Here is a 22,371-nt window from a genome sequence, read left to right on the forward strand (position 1 = left end):
GTAGTTAGAGAAATAATACAGAAATAACAAATAGTAACTGAAGTTTGTGGGAAGTGAGACCTCTCAGTCAGCTTTATCTAGAAAGGCTTCCTGAGTGAGTCAGAGTTGATTTGAGAATCATCCAGAATCAGGCAATAGGAGAAGGGAGGATTGTTAGCGGGCCTACATTAAGAGAAAAGTAAAGCAGGAATTTAAAAACTCTTTGGAATCTCTGGTTTTGTATATGATTTAAGAATGACTCTCCCTTTCATGTATGCTGAATAATTTATATTACAAAAAAACAACAACAACTGGGCCTAGCAGGTTGGTGGTGGCACAGGCCTTTAATCCTAGCACTTTGGAAGCAGAGGCAGGTGGATCTATGAGTTCGAGGCCAGCCTGGTCTACAGAGTGAGTTCCAGGACAGCCAAGGCTACACAGAGAAACCTTGTCTCAAAAAACCAAAAAGAAAAGAAGAAGAAGAAGAAGAAGAAGAAGAAGAAGAAGAAGAAGAAGAAGAAAAGAAGAAGAAGAAGAAGAAGAAGAGAACAACTGGGCCCTCATATAATGTTTATTGTTAACTGTCCACTATTCTAGGATTCTTCTTGTATTAAACCATTTAATTCTTTTAATAATGCTGTGAGATTAGCCTCATTTCTTAGATGAAGAACTTGTTGCAGGTCACAGAAGTGGAATTTGAAGCCAGGCATTCAGACTTTAGAATCCATAGACTTACCCAAGATGACTGTGTCTTACTCTTAGATAAACGGGAACCACTAATACACAAGAGGTAGAGCGAGGAAGACAAGGAGTCCTTGGTTATAGTAGAACTTGTCCAAATAAATAAATTCTGTTACTTCCTTAGACTTCCTTATTCTGCAAACTTAATAAACTATGGTGGCAGTATGTATGTATATGTGTGTATTTGAGACAAGGTCTCATTATGTAGTTCTGGCCTTGAACTCATGTAGAACAGGCTGGCCTTGAACTCACAGAACTTCATCTGCCTCTGCCTTCTGAGGCTATAGTGGCATTTTAATATGGCAGATGAAGGTAGTTATCTCTGACTTTATTATCAATTACATAATCCTTTGGCTTTCCAACAACTACCATAGCCATTCTGTAACTGTGGCTGACCTCAGCTTTTTCTTTTCCTTTCAAAAACCTAACATAAATTTGTTAGTTAAAAACACATCACACACACACACAAAAGAAAAAAAATAAACCTACCACATAGTTTATTAATAATATCATTGGTCAGTTGCCTCATTACAAGTCTGCTTTAAAACAAAAGAAACCTGGAGACTTAAACTTTGTTTTTTGTTTTTGTTTTAATTATCTTGTGTGGGGGCTGGAGAGATGGCTCAGTAGTTACTCTGACAGGGGACTCAGACCCCACATGATGGCTCACAAAGTCCTGTAACTCTAGTTCCAGGAGATCTATCTGATGTCCTTCTCTGCCCTCACTAGGACCAAGCCCCACAGGGTACACACACATGCAGGCGAACATTTATATACATAAAACAAAAACAAACACATATTTAAAATGAAGTGTGTGTGTGTGTGTGTGTGTGTGTGTGTGTGTGTGTGTGTGTGTTGTGTGAACATGCGTGGCATGTCACCTGTGTGAAGGTCACAGGACAACAAATGGGAGTTGGTTATCTCCTTCCACCAGGTGAGTCCCCAGGGATGGAATTTAGGTCTTTGGGTTAGCAGTAAATACCTTTCCTTGCTGAGCTATCTATCCAGCCACTACAGAGGTTTTAAAGTTAACGATCCAAGATAAACATTAACTTAGATAAACAAAGTTAAGGTTTACAGGTTTTTTGTTGTTGTTGTTTTCTTGAGACAGAGTTTCTCTGTGTAGCCCCTGCTGTCCTGGAACTCACTCTGTAGATCAGGCTGGCCTCGAACTCACAGGGATCTGCTTGCCTCTGCCTACCGAGTGCTGCAATTAAAGACGTGCGCCACCACCCGGCTAAGATTTCCAGTTTCAAGGAACATGGAATATGGAAATTGGCCGCTCCAGAGGCAGGTGGATTTGAGTTCCAGGCCAGGCTGGTCTACAGAGCGAGTTCCAGAAAAGCTAGAGCTACACAGAGAAATCCTGTGTCGAAAAACAAACCAAAAAACCCAAAAACATACAAACAAACAAAGAATACAGATATACCTTACAGCTATGTGCTACTTCGGTGTTCAAGATTTTACAGAAAGATTCAGGAGAGGCAGATGTGTGCTAACTTATCACCAGGCCAGAAAAGCTGTCATAACTGGCGGTGCTATTGATTTCCTTGTATTTGACCATATGGAAAACTGGTAGGTTGTATACGACTTTCAAATCACAGAGGACTGAGATACTGGAGTAGCTATTCTGCAGGGCTCTGGAGCTCTTTCGTGCCCCCATTATAAAGACTGTACAAAAGCAAGGAAGGCATGTAGTGACTCACTGGCTACACACACCTACCCGGAGTAACAAAACAGACCAGGCGTGGAACCGAGGGCTTGTGGGTGTGGCTCAGTGGCAGGGTGTTTGCCCAGCAGAACACGTGAGTGGAATCAGTTACTATAGTAGATGAGTTTTTTGCGAAGCTTAGCGTACACACTCTAGCTCCTATCTGCTCTTAAAAGCCTCGTCCAGAACTGCTTTCTGCTTCCCCGACACACCCTTTGTAGGGTTCCCTAGTCTCCCCGCTGGACATCAGTCTCTGTACCTAAAGGAGGGCTTGGAGGGAGGATAGGCACGGGGAGGAGACAGGAAAATAGAAATAAGTCAATTCGTCCTTAACTGGAGCCCTTCACGGGCCTCACCCTGCTGTGGGGGCTGAGATTGGAGAGGAAGTGGGGAGGCTCCCATCAGTCCTTCACTCCCGCGCCCTCACGCCCCCACCCTTCTCTGCTCCCGGCTCCAGCGCGCCGGGTCCCCGCCCGTCGCCTCCGGAGGGGCGCGGCCGGCGCCAGCGCGCTCCGGGGCAACAGTGGCGATCTCCGGGCCGCTCGAGCCCACCAGACAGGTCCTCGGGGCCCTGAGCCTGCAGCGAGCCGCCCAGCCCCGAGCCAGGCCCCAGGGCAACCCCGGAGACCGCGGTGGCCGGATGCGCGGGCGCGTCACTTCCGGGCGGTGCAGCGGCGGCGGCTTGGAAGATGGCTGCGCCCTGTGGCTCGGAGCTGCCCGCCAACTCGCCGCTAAAAATCCCTAAGATGGAGGTGCTCTCCCCAGCTTCTCCTGGCGACCTGAGCGACGGGAACCCATCACTGTCCGACCCTTCCACGCCGCGAGGAGCCTCCCCTCTCGGGCCGGGCAGCGCGGCGGGCTCGGGGACCGCGGCGTCCGGGGGTCTCGGGCTGGGGCTGGGGGGCCGCAGCGCTGCCTCGTCCTCGGTCTCCTTCTCGCCCGGCGGTGGCGGCGGCGGTGGCGGGGCCGCGGCGGCCGCTGCCGCCGCCTGCCGGGGCATGTCGTGGACGCCGGCAGAGACTAACGCGCTCATCGCTGTGTGGGGCAACGAGCGGCTGGTGGAGGCGCGGTACCAGCAGCTGGAGGGAGCCGGCACGGTATTCGGCAGCAAGGCCCCCGGGCCGGCCATGTACGAGCGCGTGTCCCGGGCCCTGGCCGAGCTGGGCTACGAACGGACCCCGTCCCAGTGCCGGGAGCGCATCAAGGTAACCGGCCGCCCTGCCCGGGGCAGCGAACCAGAGGCTTTAGAAGGCGGGGAAGCGGGCCTGGGGGCGGGGGCCGGGCCGAGCACGGGGCTCCCCTCCCGGGCCCCGGGTACCCCTCGCGTCTCCTCCGCCTCTTTCTTCTCTCGCTGGGAAGGGGCGCTTCTTTCCAGACGGCCGCCAGCCCGTAGGTTTCCTGAGTTTGAAGTTGGGCGTGTCTGCCGCCGCCCCTCTTTCTTGCCAATTGAGGATGTTCCTGCGCTCTGAAGTTTCTTATTGTGCGCGGGGCCGCACTGTCGCCGGTGCTGTCGCCCTTACTGCTTTGTTCCCAGGTAGAGGGGCTCTCAGGCTGAAGCTTTCCAGTTGGGGTGGGGTTGAGGAAGGGCAGCAGGGGGCCGGATGAGCGTCCAGTGTAAGATTTTTCAGTAAGCGATGGAGTTTTAAGAAAGAACCTTGGGACGACTGGCCTTTTGTGCTGGTCGCATTGCTTGTCACTTGAGGCGGTAAGGACTAGCAAGATTTGAGATGCTTTTGGAGAGTTGGAAAGGCTTAGTGAAAGACAGGTCGTGTATTGTTATCGTGGAGGTAAAGGACACCTTGAATGTTAGTCTGGATGAGGGCTGGCTGCATTGGAATTTGGATTGGCGATCTCTTTAAAGTTAGCTTGGCTGGAGGGCTTCTATTTCTGAGGATGCCCCTTCTTGACACCCAGTTTTTATACTGCTTTAGTTTCGGTGCCCGATGCTGACAAGTAAAACAGTGTGCATCTGGCCATCCTTGTGCATCTGCATGTTTAAATGCGGAGGCTTAATGTGGGCTAAATTTTACCATCAGCCCGCAAGTATCGCTTTGCTGTTTCTTTCTAATGATTTGTCTAGGCGTTCGTATCTGTCTTTGCAGACAAGGAGCTGTATTTTAGTTACGTTCTAGAGTCTGCTAAAAGTTTTTTCCCAGTTGTCATTGAAAACGTTTACAGTACTTAGCCATAGTGTTCATTTCTGATAGTGCAGGTACTTTTTCTGGGGAATGAAAAACCACCAAGAATAGTCATAGCTGAAAATAACCACATTAGCAAACAGCTGTAGAACCCAGTAAGAACAGTTGTAAGAGTAGGCACACTGAATCGAGGAGATTGTTCCAGAGTTCATGAAGTCTTGGCTTCTGTGTTGTTTACTTGAAGACATTTGTTACTTAGAAAACTTGGTCTAGAATCAGCTGTTTCATTATTGCCAACTGTTCACGGAATTTGGCACCCATTAGAAAGTTAAGTTAGATTGTTTGATAATGTACATCCATTGTTAAACAAGAAAGTCATTGAAATAATTGTAACAGTGAAAAACTGTTGTTCTTCGGATTTCATTCATTGCTCTCTGTTCAGGGTCATTCTTGTTAAGTTTGGGGCAGTTTCTTTGCACTGCTGTCCACAAACTTTTCTGGAGTTCAGAGAGTGTCTTGGGCATTTGTAAACTATGCCTGTTTTCTTGATTTTTATTCATAGGACTTTCAAAGTGTACTATCAAAACCTTGCTGAATATAAATCTCTCCATAAAATTGTTTCTCAAACAACCAGGGAATATCTAGTTGGAATGCTTCATTGTCCAGTTATGAGAAGGAAATCTAAAGCAAAGAAAGGAGATTGAGCCTCTGAAGAATTTAGAGGATCAGTTTACCTGTTTTCAGACAGGTAAGACCAAGTTGACCTCCAACTTTGAGTGTTTTGAGATTCTGAGATGATGGTTCTCTGATACACTGCAGCAATTCACAGACAAGGCGGGATGATACATGTTTTGTTTTGTAAAGTGCTTTGCTCTAAACGATTTGGATCAAGGAACTCAAGACTCTCTTGCTAATGTTGCCATTTCCTGCCAGAATTAAAGATTCTTTAAGGACAAGTTCTGATCTGCCTTGTCCATCAGTGTACCCCACCACACAGTAAGCACTGAATACTTCGGTCACCAAATGAAGTTTAGAAGGAATTTTGGAAGTGTTCTTTTTTTTTTTTTTTTTTGCTTTTTGTTGCTGTGATATAAAACACTGTCCAAAACCAATGTGGGGAGGAAAGGGTTTATTTTTATTTGGCTTACAGGTTGCAGTCTATTATTTAGGGAAGCCACGTATCTTGTTTAAGTTTTTAATTGCTGTGAAGAGACACCATGACCAAGGTAATTTATTAAAGGCAGGATTTAATTGAGGCTTGATTACAGTTTCAGAGGGTGAGGTTAGGACCATCACGGTGGGAAGCAGGGCATCAGGCAGGCAGGCATGGGGCTGGAACAGTAGCTAGCTAAGAGCTTACATCTGATCCTCAAGCAGAAGGCAGAGAGAAAGAAACTGGGCCTGGCTGGGCCTTTGAAACCTTAAAGCTCACCCCCAGTGACATACCTTAATCCTTCTTAAAACAGTTCCACCAACTATCGACCAAACATTTAAATATATGAGCCTGTGGGGGCCATTTTCGTTCAAACAACCACACCAGGGCAGAAGCTCAAGGAAGGAATCTGTAGGCAGGAACTGAAGCAGAGACCCCAGAGGAACACTGCTTACTGCCTTGCTTCCCCTGGCTTGGTCAGCAACCCTTTTCTAATAGCCCAGGCACACCTTCCCGGGGATGGCACCATATACAGTGGGCTGGGTCCTCCTTTATCAATTAGCAATTGAGAAATGCCTTACAGACATGTCTACAACTAGTTTGATTGAGGCCTTTTTTTCCAACTGAGGTTCCTCCTTCTCAGGTATGTCTAGGTTTCTGTCAAGTTGATAAAAACTGATTGAATGTGTAAAAGTTTTTAGCATTGTTAGTAAAGTTAAAAATACAGATTTTGGAACCAAATTTGAAAAAATATTGTATTAAAGCTAAGCTTTGAAGGGCTGAGGCGTTACAACTCTGTGGTAGAGTGCTTGCCTATTTTTCTACAAGGCCTTGCAGTCAATCCCCAGCACTGTGGACAAATAGACGAACTCTTAGTAAATCCCTAGGCTTTGTCCCTTTAGAAAACTGTGTAAATGTGATCTTAGCACTGATGCAAATGTAGTCACTGAAATCATATAATTATGAGATAGCTGCCCGGGGAATTGAGAGTATACTTAGGAAAAATACAACCTTAAGCTCTCAGAGTCTTTGCCCTAAAAACAAATCTTTGGGTTCCATTTTTTAGAGCTGCATCTTAGAACAGGTAATTCGGAAGCCTCTTGTCGCTGTTGTATTGATGAGAAATGCAGGGGCTGGAGACAGGACTTGGCTTAAACATGCTTGCAGCACCTGAGTTGGTTCCTTAGTACTGTGTGGGGCAGCTTACAACCACTTGTGATTTCCCCTCCAGGGGATCTAATGCCCTCCTCTTCTGGCCTCTGTGGGCACCCACACATACATGAAATGCTGGTATACACACACACACATAGGCATGCGTTCATGCACATAAATAAATCTGAAAAAAAATCCTTTGTCTTTAGTTGTACAAAATAAATGAAGAGAACCAGAAAGTTTGTTCTTTTTTCTTTTTTTTTTTTTTAAGATTTATTTATCTTTTTTGGGGGGGTGGGCGGGGTGGTTTTGAGACAGGGTTTCTCTGTGTAGCCTTGGCTTTCCTGGAATTTGCTCTGTATACCAGGCTAGCTTTGAACTCAGAGATCCGCTTGCCTCTGCCTCCCGAGTTCTGGGATTAAAGGTTTGCACCACCACCACCCAGCTATTTATTTTATCTTAAGTGAGTGTTTTGCCTGCATGTGTGTGTGCTTGCCAAAGTTAGCTAGAGGGCATCGGATACCTGGAACTGGAGTTATGGATGGTTGTGAACTACCAAGTGGGTGGGTGCTGGGAACCAAACCCTGGGTTCTCAGCAAGAGCAAGTGCTCATTACCACTGAGCCATCTCTCCAGCCATCAAACCAGGAAGTCCTTATAATGTAGCTTATTTAAATGTAAGCTCAGAGGTAGTGTGTTAGAGGTGTTAGAGCTTGTACTAGTTTGTGGAATTGCCCTGGGTTCCATTCTCAACATTGCGGAGCAGACAAACAAAAAGAACTCCTTAACAGGATGTAGGCAATACTGTAGTTACTGCCCAATCCATTGCTCCCTTTCAGTGTTCTCTATAAACTATTAGAAATACAAATTCACAAAAGCTTTAATAACAGGCTTGCATGAAGAAAGATACCATGTGAGTCAGTTACATTTCTTTTGTAATATATTTGAAATTGCTGTAAATACTCAGTTATGTAAAGTCAGAAAGGGGAGTTGAAAAGATGTCTCAGCGATTGAGAAGAGAACTGTTCTTCTTCCATAGCATCTGGGGGTTGGTTCTCAGCATCCATATGTAGATTCACAAGCATCTCATTCCAGGGGATCTGATGTCCTCTTCTGACCTCCAGGGATACCAGCCATACAGTGATGCACAGACATACATGCATACAAAATACCCAAACATATTAAATGGAGTGTGGGGTGTATTTAGAGATAGATATCAGTAAAATTTTTTCAGTTTTTTGAGACAAGGTTTCATGTAGCCTAGGCTGTCTTTGAACTTGATATGTAGTTGAGGCTGGTCTTGAACTTCTGATCCTCCTGCTTCTACCTTGTGAGTGTTGGGATTATAGGACTGCCACCATGCTCATCTCTAGTAAATAGTTTCTTCTTGATTTGAAAAGAGATGAATAGTAAGCAGTTTTCCATTTAGATTCTCTCTCTCTCTCTCTCTCTCTCTCTCTCTCTCTCTCTCTCTCTGTCTCTCTCTCTGATTTCCTCTCCCTCTCCTTTTCTTTCTTGATTTTTTGAGACAGGGTTTCTCTATGTAGCTTTGGTTCCTGTCCTGGAACTCACTCTGTAGACCAGACTGGTCTCAAACTCACAGAGATCCACTTGCCTCTGCCTCCAGAGTCTGAGATCAAAGGTGTGCGCCACCACTGCCTGGCCCCATTTAGATCATTTCTAGCATGGAGCAGCCGTCTTCATAAGAAGGCATGGGAAAGCTGACTCCTCTTGTAGCCCCTTGCCCAGTTACATTCTTTAAGTATATTACTTCTCTGGAGTGTGCTTGTTATTTATACAATGAAAGTGTTAAGATTATAAATATTAATAACTTTTGGACTTTGTTACTGAAGTTCAGCTTTTTAATATTGTTCACGTGGCTATATTTTAATTGAAGTTCCGATATAAACATTGTTTAGAGTTGTAGAGTTTCATTTGATGTCTGCCATTATGTTAGTATTTTTTCTGGTTTTGGTTTTTTTGTTTTGTTTTGTTTTTTTTGGGTAAAATAGAAGTGTTTGAAACTGCTTTGCTACTCAGATTGTTTATTCTGAAATTTTCTTGCATTTTGTTTGCCAGAAGAAAATGTGTTTGCTAACAATTACAGCCTAGTTTTGGAGTCAGATAAACAAATATAGAGGACTGTTTTTTTCTTTTTCTTTTTCTTTTTGTGTTGTTTTGTTTACCTTGTATGTTTTTTTTCTTTTTCTGTAAACTTTTTCTTTGTATATTTGTTCACCAAATGGACCTTGTTATGTGTGGGGCTGTCTGCTAGTCGTTAGGATACAAAAAGAACTGCTAAGTACAGTTTCTATAGTCTGAAGTGCTTTTACTCCAGCTGAAGCTTGTGTACACACACCGAAGAGTTGAGAAGATGTGTGAAACACAAATGATGATAGACAGAGTGGTACTTGATTAAATGACATAGGACTAAAGCAAACTGTAAGTGTGCTAACTTCAAAAGAGGAGCCATCTTCTCCATCCATGCTCAGTAGTTGAGAGATGATCTTGACTTAGAATTCACGAAAGCATTCACTTCTGAGCCAGATGCCACATTCACACCTCAGTCAGTCAATCTGATGCACTGCAAACCTCATTCTCAAGTCCCATATTTTTGGATGTTCACCAAAAATGTGCCTCTTGAGAGTTGGCTTTATGTCTCTGAACAGATGTATATGTCTAGCTTTGCCTGCAGTTGAAAGCCAAGGTGACTGTGTGTGTGACCTAACAAACTTGCCTTTACTGTGTGTGTGTTCCTGGTTACCCATCAGAGTAGTCTTCTGTCTAGCAAACAAAACAGTTTTCTTGGGACACTGCTTAGATTTGTGCATTGAAAAACATTTTGTAGTGTAGCACCCAAATCACAATACAATGTGTTCTCTGTTTGTGAGAACCAATAGAGCCGAGATAACTTGGAGAGAAAAAAATGCCACTCTCTTTGTACAAGCATTTTAATGAACTACCCATCCCTGAGGACTTTCTGTGGTGTTTTTGACAAAACTTTTCTTCTTCTTTGTATTGAAAGAAATGTTGTAAGCCACATTAATAGATCCAGTTAGATCTATCTCTTACCATTTGTTACATATTCTGTTGTTCCTATCTTTTTTTTTTTTGGTTTTTCGAGACAGGGTTTCTCTGTGTAGCTTTGCGCCTTTCCTGGAACTCACTCGGTAGTCCAGGCTGGCCTCGAACTCACAGAGATCCGCCTGGCTCTGCCTCCCAAGTGCTGGGATTAAAAGCGTGCGCCACCACCGCCCGGCTGTTGTTCCTATCTTACTGTCATGTGAAAGCTTGTTTATCACTTAAAAGTTTACTTGTTTGGGGTTGGGAGTGTGGCTCAGTGGTAGTGGTAGAACATTTATTTGCCAAGCATTGTAAGACCTTGGGTTGTATCCATAGCACTGTATGAAACTGTAACAGCCACCAAAACCTGTTTCCTTTGAGCAGAGTATGGTGGCTCATGCCAATAATTCCAGCACTTGGGAGGTTGAGCAGATTAAAGCCGGCCTGGCTATATAGAGAGGTCAAGGTCTTCCTGAGCTAAGTTATCAAAGCCCTGTCTGTCTCATGAATCTTATACTAGGGCTTTCAGCTTTAAAGAGATAAAACAAGCTCTCACTAGAACTGTGAATGAGTAGAATTCTTAGTTATATCCTGGCCTTTTTTTTTTTTTTTTAATCTTTTATCTAATGAGTAGTAAATGTCTATCTGGGTCTGGTGGCTTACATTTGTATCCAGCACTCAGGAGGAGGCAGAGGCTAGAGGCTTGCAAATTCAAGGCTGGCGTGAGCTTCTTGAAACGTGCCAAGCTAATCTGGGATACACAGGTGTATTAGTTACTTTTTTCCATTGCTGTAACAAAATATCTGAGAGAAGCAACTTGTGGAAGGAAGGGTTTATTTTGGTTACCAGTTTGCACATGGAGTCCATTGTGGCAGGAAAGTCATGGCAGCAGGAATTAAGGCAGCTGTTAATATGTTGTATTCACTGTGAGGAAGCAGAGAGATGAATGCTGCTGTGTAGCTTGCTGTCTGTTTTTTTATTCAGCCTGAGACCCCATCACATGGGGACGATGCCACCAGCATTCAGTTGGTTTTCTTCCTCAGACCTTTCTGGAAACATCTTCATAGATATATTCATAGTTGTGTTTCCATAAGTGAGTCCAAATTCAATCTTAACCATCACAAAAGCAAGCAAACAAACAAAAACCAAGAAAAGTAAAGGGAAACATTTAAAAAGTGTATAGGTGTAACTAGGTATATAACTGTGGTAGAAACACTTGTCCAGCATGGGTAAAAGCCTTGGGTTCCTTCCCCAGGACAGCAGAGGGGGCATGGTGAAACAGCAGAATCCCAACACTTGGAAGGTGGAGGCAGAAAGATCAGGACCTCAAGGTCATTCTTGGCTATATAGAGAGTCTGACCTGCGTTACATGAGATCCTATCTGAAAACCCAAAAAAGGAAAAATATGAAACAAGCCCTGTAGTATAAACAATGTCATCCAGTAAAACTTTCAGTGATGATGGAAATGTTTATGTCTGTTAGTTCAGCTTGATTGCTATCAGTTACATGTGACTACTGGCCCCTTGGAATGTGACTAGTGTGCCCAAGTAACTGGATTTTAAATTATCTTTCGTTTCCATCAAGTTACTTAACCACCACGGCCTAGCTCTAAAACACTCTTTAAAAGGATTCTCTTGGCCACATACAGAGCTCTAGGGGAAGGTCAAAATTCCTTTGACCTGTCATACCAGTCTATTTCTCGGTAAGAGGAACCTTGAAATGGTACACTGTTCTATCTAGGTGGTGATTTTAGTTGAAGAACTAAAAGTATTCTAACCTACATTGACTAGGGCAGGTATTAAGCTTCTGGTTCTCTAGCACACAAAAAGGACTTTCTGTGATAGTAGAAAGACCTTGTCACACCTGCATTACCTGTTACAGCAGACACTAACAGGTGCTGTTGAAAAATTGAAATGTTACCAGAGTGACTACAGATGAGTTTGGAATTTAATTTAATATAAATGTGAATAGTCACATGTCTCAGTGCTGTTACATCGGCCAAGGCAACTTTGGAATTAGGGTGTGCAGGTTTTTCTGCTGTGTAGTCCCCAAAGACTACATATACCCTCTAAAACATTTTTAGGCAGATAGTAAAAATTTAGGCCAGGGGCTGGAGAAATGGCTCAGGAATTAGGAACATTTGTTTCTATTACAAAGGACCTTGGTTTGGTTCCCAGCAACCACATAGTGGCTCACAGCTATTCATACCTCCAGTTCTAAGGGATCTGTTACTCTCCTCACCTCCATGGGCACCGGGTAAGAAGGTGGTGCACATAAATACATGTGGGTAACAATCATACACATAAGAAAATAAATCTAAAAATATTTTAAAATTTTATAGGGAATTACTGATACTTAAAATACTAAACATGGTTTGAGATGAGCAAGACAAAGATGGCTGTAAAATTTATGAATAATGTGCTCTGAAACTAAAGAATCCTTGTAATATTCTTGTAAGTGTTAGCAGATTTATGGAGTAGGAAATAGTCTAGTTACATTTGAAAGAGGCAATGTCTTGAACTCATTGTTGCTTTGGTCATTCTGAATCAGAGGCCAAACTTTATTCCTAAAATTAAACAGCGGGTTGATACTAATCTCCACGGTTTTCAGGTCCCTGATCAATCAGCAGAGGAAAGCCCTGGGTAGCTTTTGGATATCTTTCTTGCCTGAAAACAGTGGGACTCAATCCTTGAGATCCAGTGTTTAAGTAATAAGGTCTGAAATAAAGACCTTCATTTTTCATTATTTACCGTAAGTATTTGAGAAGTACAGTGGTTGGTGTGCCTTTACCTTACCGGAGTTGTACACTGAAGAACCAGTTACTGGGCAGTGAAGTTTGGTTGTGTTGGCATTGATGTGAAGCTCATGTGGGCTCTGCAGTTGTAGTGCTTTGGGAGCACATGGCCTCCCAGGCTCTCAGCTTTCCCTGAAGGTAAAGTGGTGCTCACTTGGGCAGAAGGCAGTAGAGTAGATGAGTAGTTGTGTGGTTCTCAGGAGTAATGTAGTCTGGATCCTTCTAAATAGTGAAATTGTTCCAGTTTGTTGTTGTTTTTTGTTTTTGAGACAGACTTTCTCTGTGTAGCCTTAGCTGTCCTGGAACTTGGATTTGTAGACCAGGCTGGCCTTGAATTCAGAGATTCCCTGAATTCTGCTTCCTGAGTGCTGGCATTAAAGGCATGCGCTGCCACCGCCTGGCTGTATTCGAAAATGTTTAAGTGATTATTTAAAAAGCAGTGCCTTTTAATTAAAGAACAATTTGCTGTGTGGTACATGGCCTGTGGTGAAGGTGTGATTTAGGATCTGTGAATGATTGCTTCATAGTGTCTTAAAGAAATATCTGAAAGAGTAAACTGGTAATTTCAGGGTGGCATTTGAGTGAATGTGCCAATTCTAGGTAATGTTTTTGATGAGTTGCGTATTTTTTGTAGTATTGAATGTACTTGTGTTAATATCTATAATTGCGTTCCTTAAAATTGATTTTAAGAAAACCCAAAGTTGTACATCTTTATTTGACTACAACCCACAAGAAGAATATGTTTTACTCTGAGGACTAGTACTCACATTAATATAACATGTACATATAATAGAAATAAGTTTCAAAAATAATTACGATAGCTTACACTATATAGTGCTATGATAAATGTAGCATTAAGCATGTACCACAGACTGTGCTAAGTGCTTTACAAACGTTAACTTACTGATACTATGTGCACTTTACTCCAGTATGTTCTGTCCTATTTGAACATAGACAGAGCAGCTTCAGAGCCTCTTTAATAACTATAGATATGGAAACACTAACAGAGATAGCCCCTGCCTCTGCTATGCCCTCTTTGTTGCCCCCTGGCATCATACTGCTGCTCCTTCTCCCCTGTCTTTGCCGGTGTTGGTCCCCTGGTAACTCCACCTGTGGTACGGCTCATCCATCCATTCCGTAGCGCAGCCTAGTGGTCTCCAAACATTGTGCACTAAAAGTGATAGGAGGAAAATGAAAGGAAGGAGGACACTGGCAGCTCGGGATCCTGCTGTTCCCACATGGAGTATACTCTGGAGATGGCAGAATAGAAGAGCTGGAGAGACGGGAAGGGAAGACTCACAGAGCCCCTTCCTCCATGGTCCACCCCCCAAGCTTTACACTGGGGAGAGAGGCCTGCCTGACTTGCTGTCTGTGTGGGTGCTTCTCATGAGCCAGCCTGTTACATTAGCAATTCTGTGGATATGGTTCTTTGCGCTCTTGCTCTGCAATAGAACAATGGTAGGTGTCAGCCTTTGCCTTGAGTCTGCAGCGGCAGGGACCCATTCGCAGGGTCATGGAGTAGCCCAGAGATACTTGAGGCCCCCTTGATAAAGTTTGCTATAAGGTGGCACTATAGGGGCCAGGACACCACCTGTTACTCTGCGTCCACAGACTAACCCACCCCTTCTCCCCAGACTGGCCTTCCTCATATGCCCCTTGCTTGAGGCCATCCTTTTGACTTAAGGCAGCCCCTGTTCAACCATCTTACTAGCGACCCTCTTGCAGCACTGTGACCCCCTCCCCTTCCTGTTCCTCATTTACTCCTCTTTTTTGACAGGGGGGCAAGATTTTGCCTTGTAGCTCAGACTGGCCCACTGTGTAGCTCAGTTTGGTATTGAACTCATGATCTTCCTCCTGCCCCAGCTTTCTGTAATACTGGGACTGTAGCCTGGTACCAGTGACATCTTGACTAGAGCAGTTTCTTCCAGTGTGTACTGTTTCTCTAGCTTTGATGTGGGCTGTTGTCATAAGGCCCTGAAATTGACTTCTCAACCCATCCTACAGTTTGATACAAGAGAACTGAGCTGAGCTATAATCCCAGCACTTGGGAATAGAGGTGGGAAGATCACCCTGGGCTGTATGGCATGAGACCCTGTCTCACCATCTCCCTTACCCACTCCCTAACCCCCCCAAAAGACCTGGAGGATACAGAGGAGAAACCAACATTTTTCATTCTGCTCTTTTTGAAAAGTATTACATTTACTTAGTGTGTATATGGTGTGTGTGTTCTTGGGTGTTCACGTGCCATGACACATGTGCAAGTCAGCACAACAGCTTTTGGGAGATGATTCTCTCCTTTTACCAATGTGGATCCCGGAGATTGAACTCAAGTCAGTCAGGCTTGGTGGCAAGCACCCTGAGCCGTCTTGCCAGCCTTGTATTCTTGCTAAAATTTTTTATTTTACATTTAAAATTGTTTATTGTGTATGTTTGGGCTTTTTGCCTGCATATGTGTCTGTGCATCACATGTGTGCCTGGTGCCTACAGAGGCCAGACAAAAGTGTGTTTCAGGGATCAAACTTAGGTCAGCAGACCAAGTGCTTTTACCTGCCTGCTGATCCATCACCTTCGCATACTGTGCTCTTCTAGAGTTATTACAACATGGCATGAAGTCACAGATTCTCCAGTGGAACACTTGGTTGAGTGAAGGGCCAAGGAAAATAGTAGTAAGAAGAAAGGAGACTGGTGAGAAAGTGGAGGTCAGGTGATATACCAGGGAAGTGGGGCTTTATCATCATGTAACAAAGCGTTTCCAGCCACCTCGTGCTATGGCCACCCTTCATTTTATAGCAGTCATTAGCAGCAGTATGACTAGAAAGGGTAAGAGTGGAGGCATGGAGTTCACTTGGAAGTCATCCTTGCAGTGAGTTAGGCGGATGGTGAGAGCAGCGGCAGCGGCAACTTGGAAGAAGAGAACAGCTTTCATACCTGGCACAGTTGTGGAGGGATTTGTTGGATCTTCACTTGTTCTAGAACTGCCTGTGTACCTCTGCCAGTTCTTTGCTGTGGTCACAGATGACCTTCGTGGCCTGGAAGATACATTCTTTTAGCCTCCAGTCTGTCTGGTTTGGACAGATGTGGACAGAAGGTAGATTATCTTACCCTTTTTTCTTTTTTAACATTGCCAGAGGGTAAGAACTAAATTCAGATCTAAGATTTCAGCTTAACAAATTGAAAGTATTTTGAGACATGATATTCTGGCAGGCCTAGTACTCCCTAGGTGTGTAGCTGGAGAGTTTTCTCTCTGGGTCCTGCCAAGCCCCGGCAGTCAGACAGCCTACTTATAAAATAAACACATAGACGCTTATATTATTTAAACTGTTTGGCCTAATGGCTCAGGCTTCTAGCTATCTAGTTCTTACATCTTAAATTAATCCATTTCTATAAATCTATACCTTGCCACATGGCTCATGGCTTACCGGCATCTTCACATGTTGCTTGTCATGGCAGTGGCTGGCAGTGTCTCCCTCCGCCTTCCTGTTCTCTCAGTTCTCCTCTCTGTTAGTCCCGCCTATACTTCCTGCCTGGCCACTGGCCAATCAGTGTTTTATTTATTGACCAATCAGAGCAACACATTTGACATACAGACCATCCCACAGCATAGGTGGATTGGTTAGCCTCAAAGTTGCAGCAGTCTTCTGTCTCCACCTCTGGAATGCTCAGATTTAAGAGTATGCCACCAGATGGGGCTAGATTTCATATGTTAATTGTCATACAAGTATTCTTTTATCCCTAGGCTGAGATACATTAGCACACCAGTTCTCAACCTGTGGGTCTCAACCCCTTGAGTTGAATGACCCTTTCACAGAGGTCACATATGAAATATCCTGCATATCAGGATATTTACGATTCATAATAGTAGCAAATTACAGTTATGAAGTACCAGTGAAAATAATTTTGTGGTTGGGGGTCACCACAACATGAGGAACTGTTTTAAAGGGTCATAGCATTAGGAACGTTGAGACCCGCTGCATTAACTGTATTTTTTACCCTTGTGGGAAAGGCACACCCTACCTCCCACCCCACCCCCACTGCTATGGAAAGTCATGTTTAGAAAATGAAATAAAATGGGAAAGAACTCTGAGTTTCAAAAATAACTAACAAGTACTACTAGTGCTTTGGATATTTATTTATTTATTTGTGATTTTGAGGCAGAGTCTCACTATGTAGCTCTGGTTGTCTTGGAACTCTCTTCGTAGCCCAGGCTGGCCTCAAACTCACCTGGTTCTGCCTCCTGAATGCTGGGATTCAAGACATGCACCACCAAGCCTGGCAGTGCCTTAGATTTAAAAGAGTTTTTAGGGTTATGGGAATAATTTTATCACTGTAGGGGGAACTTATGCACCATGTTCTATTCTGCAAACTTTTGCCTTTGCAGAAACTTCCATATATATTTAAAATGGATGCTTAATGAGCCAGTGCCTCTTAGGCATATGCCACAATTATTTGGAGTTTGTAATCTTTGTGAGCCTTTCCACTGTTTTGATACTAGGTGAAAGGTATCTGCACTTGGAAAAAGACATATATTTAAATCTTTGTAATTATCACCCACTTGTGGCTTAGAATCCTTGAGAGCCTGTGGAAATACTTTGTTTTTCTTGGCACTAACCGAGTGTTACCTTTTCACTTAGGATGTGCTATTTAAGCCTTAGGGAAATAATAAATCTGTATCTGTTCTCAGGTATTCTAGGAATAGCAGTCATCATTTCAGTTTTCTGTGTGTTCTCAGCTCTGTTAATGAATAACATAGTTTGCTCTAGCAAATAGTATTGATTCGGTGTAATTGATAGAGTCGACAGGAAGTTGTTTACTTCTGTGTTTTCTAGTTGTCGTTCCTCAGTTTGTGAGACTCCTTTATTGTAATACTCAAACTTCTGAAATTTACAGTACTTTTTCTCCTTAGGTGACTTCATTTATTCAAATACACCAATTATGTTTATAAGTGATGTTAATCAAGCCAAAATAAAAGTTCATATCAATTAAAAACTGCATTTTATTATTTATTTAATTTATAAGTATTTTTCTCTCCATGGAAAGATTGGTTTGTAATTTATAAAGAAGACTGTGTTAGGACAGCAGGTCAACCTTGTATGTTATATGTGGTATCTGAACTACTTAACACACAATCTTAAGGAATGTTTATTCACTCATCCATCAAAGATTTATGGAGCCATTTTCATATGCCAGGTATTGAAGACACTGTGAGTATATCAATGAAAATAATAAGCTTTTTTTTTTTTTTTTTTTAAAGACAGTAGTTTTAGCTCAGGCTGTCTTTACTGTGTAACTGATGGCTGTGAACCTCTGGTTGGCCCACCTTCGTCTCTCAAATTCTGGAATTACAGGTCTGTTGCCACACCTGGTTACAAAACTGGTTTTAAAAAACAAAGCACAGATCCTATATTCTAATAGAAAATGATGATATTTATGTTCTTGCAGTGATGGAGATTGAGCTTAAAGCCTTGCATCTGCTAGGTAGGCACTCTATTGAGATCCCACATACTCCAGTCCTGAGAAAATAGATTTATTTAAAATAGCTAATTCAAATGAAGTGGTTTACTCCTGTAATTCCAGCACCTGACAGTAGGAGGCAGAAGAGTTTGAGTCCAGCTTGGCTACATAGTGGAAACCTTGTTTCAAAAATAAGTAAGAACAATTAGCACAGGACAGAAGCACCTCAGATGTGATATTTCTGTTAGTGTGTTATTGGCCTCAGGTTGAACACTATACTTTTGAACTTTTGCCAGAGGAATAGGTCCATTGGCTTTTGTTTTGTTGAGAATGGTTTTCATGCTTTTTACTTCTTTTTTTAAATATATATTTATTTTATGTATATGATTGACTTGTCTTCATGCACACCAAAGAGAGAATCGGATCCTGTAACAGATGGTTGTGAGCCACCATGTGGGTGCTGGGAATTGAACTCAAGACCTCTGGAAGAGCAGCCAGTGCTCTTAACCTCTGGTCCATCTCTCCAGCCCCCGTGTTTTTCAATTCTTTCGCATTGTATGCATCCAGGTGACCCTGAGATTTGCCTCACTGAGCAGCAAAGTACTGTATTACTGTTCTGCCAGTGACTGGCGCAGAGTACCCACATCCTCATGAGGCAGGTTCCGTTCAGTGTCCAGTCTGGAGCCAAACCAGGCAATTTTCTTCTCTTCCTCAAATTAGGAAACAGCAGGTGGGCTTTGAGAGGTCAAGGTTGTGCCCATTTTAGAACAAAATAAAATATTGCTTTCCCTTTATATAGTAATGTATCCATACTACAAAACTAAGAAAAAAAATAGAAGTTTTAGTTTCTTCACCATAGTATAGCCACACATTCCTAAAATGTTTATTTTTCAACAAAATTGGTAAACTTTTAATTTCAGTATATTTTCATGTGTCAAAAACAAGAATTTTGGGATGGAGAGATGGCTCAGCAGTTAAGAGCACTGGCTATTCTTCCAGAGGACCTGGGTTCAATTCCCAGTACCCACATGGCAGCTCACAACTGTCTTCCAGTTACAGCGGCTCAGACACCATCACACATACATACATGCAAGACAAAACACCAAGGCACACAAAATGAAAATAAATAAATCATTAAAAATTAAAAAATAAAACCAAAACAAGACAGGAATGTGATGGCTTTATTCTATTAAACTCCCAGAAACTGTATAGGTGATTCATGTACATTTAAAAATTTTTTTTTTTAAGCCGGGCAGTGGTGGCGCATGCCTTTAATCCTAGCACTCGGGAGGCAGAAGCAGGCGGATCTCTGTGAGTTCGAGGCCAGCCTGGGCTACCAAGCGAGTTCCAGGAAAGGCACAAAGCTACACAGAGAAACCCTGTCTTGAAAAACAAAACAAAACAAAAAATTTAATCTTTTGTTTTTCAAGACACAGGGTTTTCCTGTGTAGCTCTGGCTGTCCTGAAACTCACTCTGTAGACCACGCTGGCCACAAACTCACAGAGATCCACCTGCCTCTGCCTCCCTAGTGCTGGGATTAAAGGTGTGCACCACCGCCCAGCATCTCTTGATGTTGATTGCAGTAGTAAGGTTCTTTTGTGGATTTGAAGAATGTTGAAATAGAGTCCTTTTGTGTAGTCCTGGCTGGCCTTGAACTTGGGACCATTCTCCAAGTGCTGGGATCACTCCTGGTGGTGGGGTTCATTCGAAGGTATCATTCACACTTTATTCTTTTTTGTTTGTTTGTTTGTTTGTTTTTTTGTTTTTCGAGACAGGGTTTCTCTGTGTAGCTTTGCGCCTTTCCTGGAACTCACTTGGTAGTCCAGGCTGGCCTCGAACTCACAGAGATCCACCTGGCTCTGCCTCCCGAGTGCTGGGATTAAAGGCGTGCGCCACCACCGCCCGGCCACACTTCATTCTTACAGTGTGCTTTGCTATAACACCTTCATTTCCTGCTTTGCTGTACTTGAGTTTACCTTCGTTCATAAGCTCCTCAGTCTGCACACATTGCAGCTGTATCATTTTGTAACAGTTATAATAGCTAATATGTGTTGAATCAAAGCAATTAGCTACATTGCTTTAAATGTTCTACTTCTCATTTAATGCTCACAACAAATCTGTGATGAAGTCCTATCTTCAGCTCCGCTGTACAGATGGAGAAATTAAGGCACAGAGACGAATTGGGCTAATGTCACAAAGCTAGCAGGTGGCGACAATGGAATAAGTAGTCTCACTCCAGACCCTGTGTTTATGACAACTTGGTTGATTTCCTCCTGTGAATCACCAGCCCACTTTCTTTAAATTTGACAACTGCAGTAATGTTTTTGGAGCATAAAGCATAAATGTAATACCCAAACCATATAGTAGCATCCAGATGGACACACCACTGTGCTTACATGTTTTTTCTTTTTTCTTTTCTATCTCCTCCCACCCCCCAACAAAGCGGGGGTCCTCATTTAGCCCAGGCTGGCCTCAAAGTCAGTATGTGGCTGAGGATGACCTTGAACTGCTGTTTTTCCTGTCTCTTCTCTAGTGCTAGGATTATAGGTATTTGTCACTTGAGTAGTGCTAGGGATCAAACCCAGGACTACATGCATGCTAGGTAAGCATTCTACCAACTTAACAACTGAGCTACATCTCCAGCCCTCTTAGTATTTTCTTTGTGTGTGTGTGTTTGTGTGTGTGTTTGTGTGTTTCTGAGATTAAACCCAGGTCCTTTTATATACTGGGCAAGTGCCTATATTTCTCATTGAATTGATTTTCATCATTCCGATTTATGGAATCTTATAGCTTGCTATATTTTTTCTTATAATGATGATAAATCTTGTATCTCACTTGAAATTGTGTATTGATTCCAAATAATGTTGTGTGGTTGATCAGGTAAATACAGTTACAGTTGTTCTCCAGAGTCATTTGGGTTTGAACTCCTCAAAAATTCTTGTAAAATGAAAACTGGCACTACATCACTAGGGAATGTTTGAATCTAAGGCTGCTTTTTGGAAGTCTGTGTCATGGTTGGGCATTAAAGTCAACTCTTAAAGTGAAACCTATGAAGATTTAATGTGACAATATAATGTGCTTGCTACATTGAACATCCATCTACAGTGAGACATATATCAACTGCAGATATGTCCAAGACAGAGTCCTTAACTAAAGGGCATATTTCATCTATCCCATGAGAAGTGGAAGGCTTAATGAACCATTACATCTGAGTTTTCTCGTCACTTATGCTTTTAAATTATCAACATAAAAAATGGATTTTATTATAGAATATTTTGCCTGCATATAAGCCCATCATATGCATGCAGTGCTAGAGGAGGCCAGAAGAGGGCATCAGATCCCCTGGAACTGGAGTTATAGGCTGTTGTAAGCTGCCATGTGGGTGCTGGGAATTGAACCTGGATCCTCTAGAAGAGTAGCCAGTGCTCTTAACTGCTAAGCCATCTTCCTAGCCTCCATAAGCTTTTTCTTCCTAGATCCATCCTTATTATCAATGCCATCATAACTTTGAACTGTATCATATTCCCTGTTATATGTGTCAAAACTCACGGTGAACAAGTTTTGGGTTACAAAAGAGGACTTACTCAACAACAAATACAAGTTCTGCTTTGGAAGTTTTAAGGAAGAATTTAAAATGTGAAAATAAAGTCTTTATTATAGAAGATTCATTGTCATTCATTCACATCTCAAGTCAACTCCTCTTAAATGAGGCGCTTGAATTATAGCAGAAGAAACATCTACAAGGTACCATTACTTTTTGACTGTTAAAACAGGTAAGTATGATGCTTACTTGCCAAAGGATGTTATAGATTATGGCCATTTCTTCATGCTTTTTATTATTTGCTGTATGAGTAAATGGTTGGAGACTTACCTCCTTAGAGATAAGAATGGAGATGAGATGAACTGTAGTGTATACAAGTTGTGTTCCACACAATGGCATTTTTGTCGACAATGGAGATGTACACAGAGGCAGTCCCATTATAATGGAGCCAAAAATTTGTTGTCATTTAGTCAAGTCGTTGTAGCTATCCTTATGTTCCATGACAAAACATGACTCAACATGTCGTGATACTGGTAGAATGAACCTGCTCTGTTGCCAGTCAGTAAAAGTATAGACAGCTAAGCGGGGGGCCAATGGCTGCAGTCTGAGCAACTGGAAGGCTCTCCTAGTATGCTTTCACTGTTGCTT

At 42.8% G+C, this 22,371-nt stretch overlaps 1 protein-coding gene across 9 annotated transcripts in view; it reads left to right on the forward strand.

The window, feature by feature from the left end:
- Positions 1-3,012: 3,012 nt before the first annotated feature.
- Msantd2 (Myb/SANT DNA binding domain containing 2) overlaps positions 3,013-22,371 on the forward strand; it is a 34,245-nt gene continuing 14,886 nt past the window's right edge. For 4 of the 9 annotated variants that reach the window (XR_008222270.1, XM_052756850.1, XM_052756859.1 and 1 more), the window contains exon 1: positions 3,013-3,636. Coding sequence is in view for 6 of the 9 variants with exons in the window: in XM_052756850.1 (XP_052612810.1) it covers positions 3,121-3,636 (516 nt within the window). In the remaining 3 variants the exon portion in view is untranslated. Of the gene's footprint in view, positions 3,637-5,131; positions 5,318-22,371 lie in introns of those variants that run through there. The other 5 variants (XM_052756774.1, XM_052756783.1, XR_008222274.1 and 2 more) reach the window with 4 other exon arrangements.

The sequence above is a fragment of the Peromyscus californicus genome, unplaced genomic scaffold (assembly GCF_007827085.1).
Source record: "Peromyscus californicus insignis strain IS unplaced genomic scaffold, ASM782708v3 Scaffold_11__1_contigs__length_118956290, whole genome shotgun sequence".
NCBI classification, from domain to species: Eukaryota; Metazoa; Chordata; class Mammalia; order Rodentia; family Cricetidae; genus Peromyscus; species Peromyscus californicus.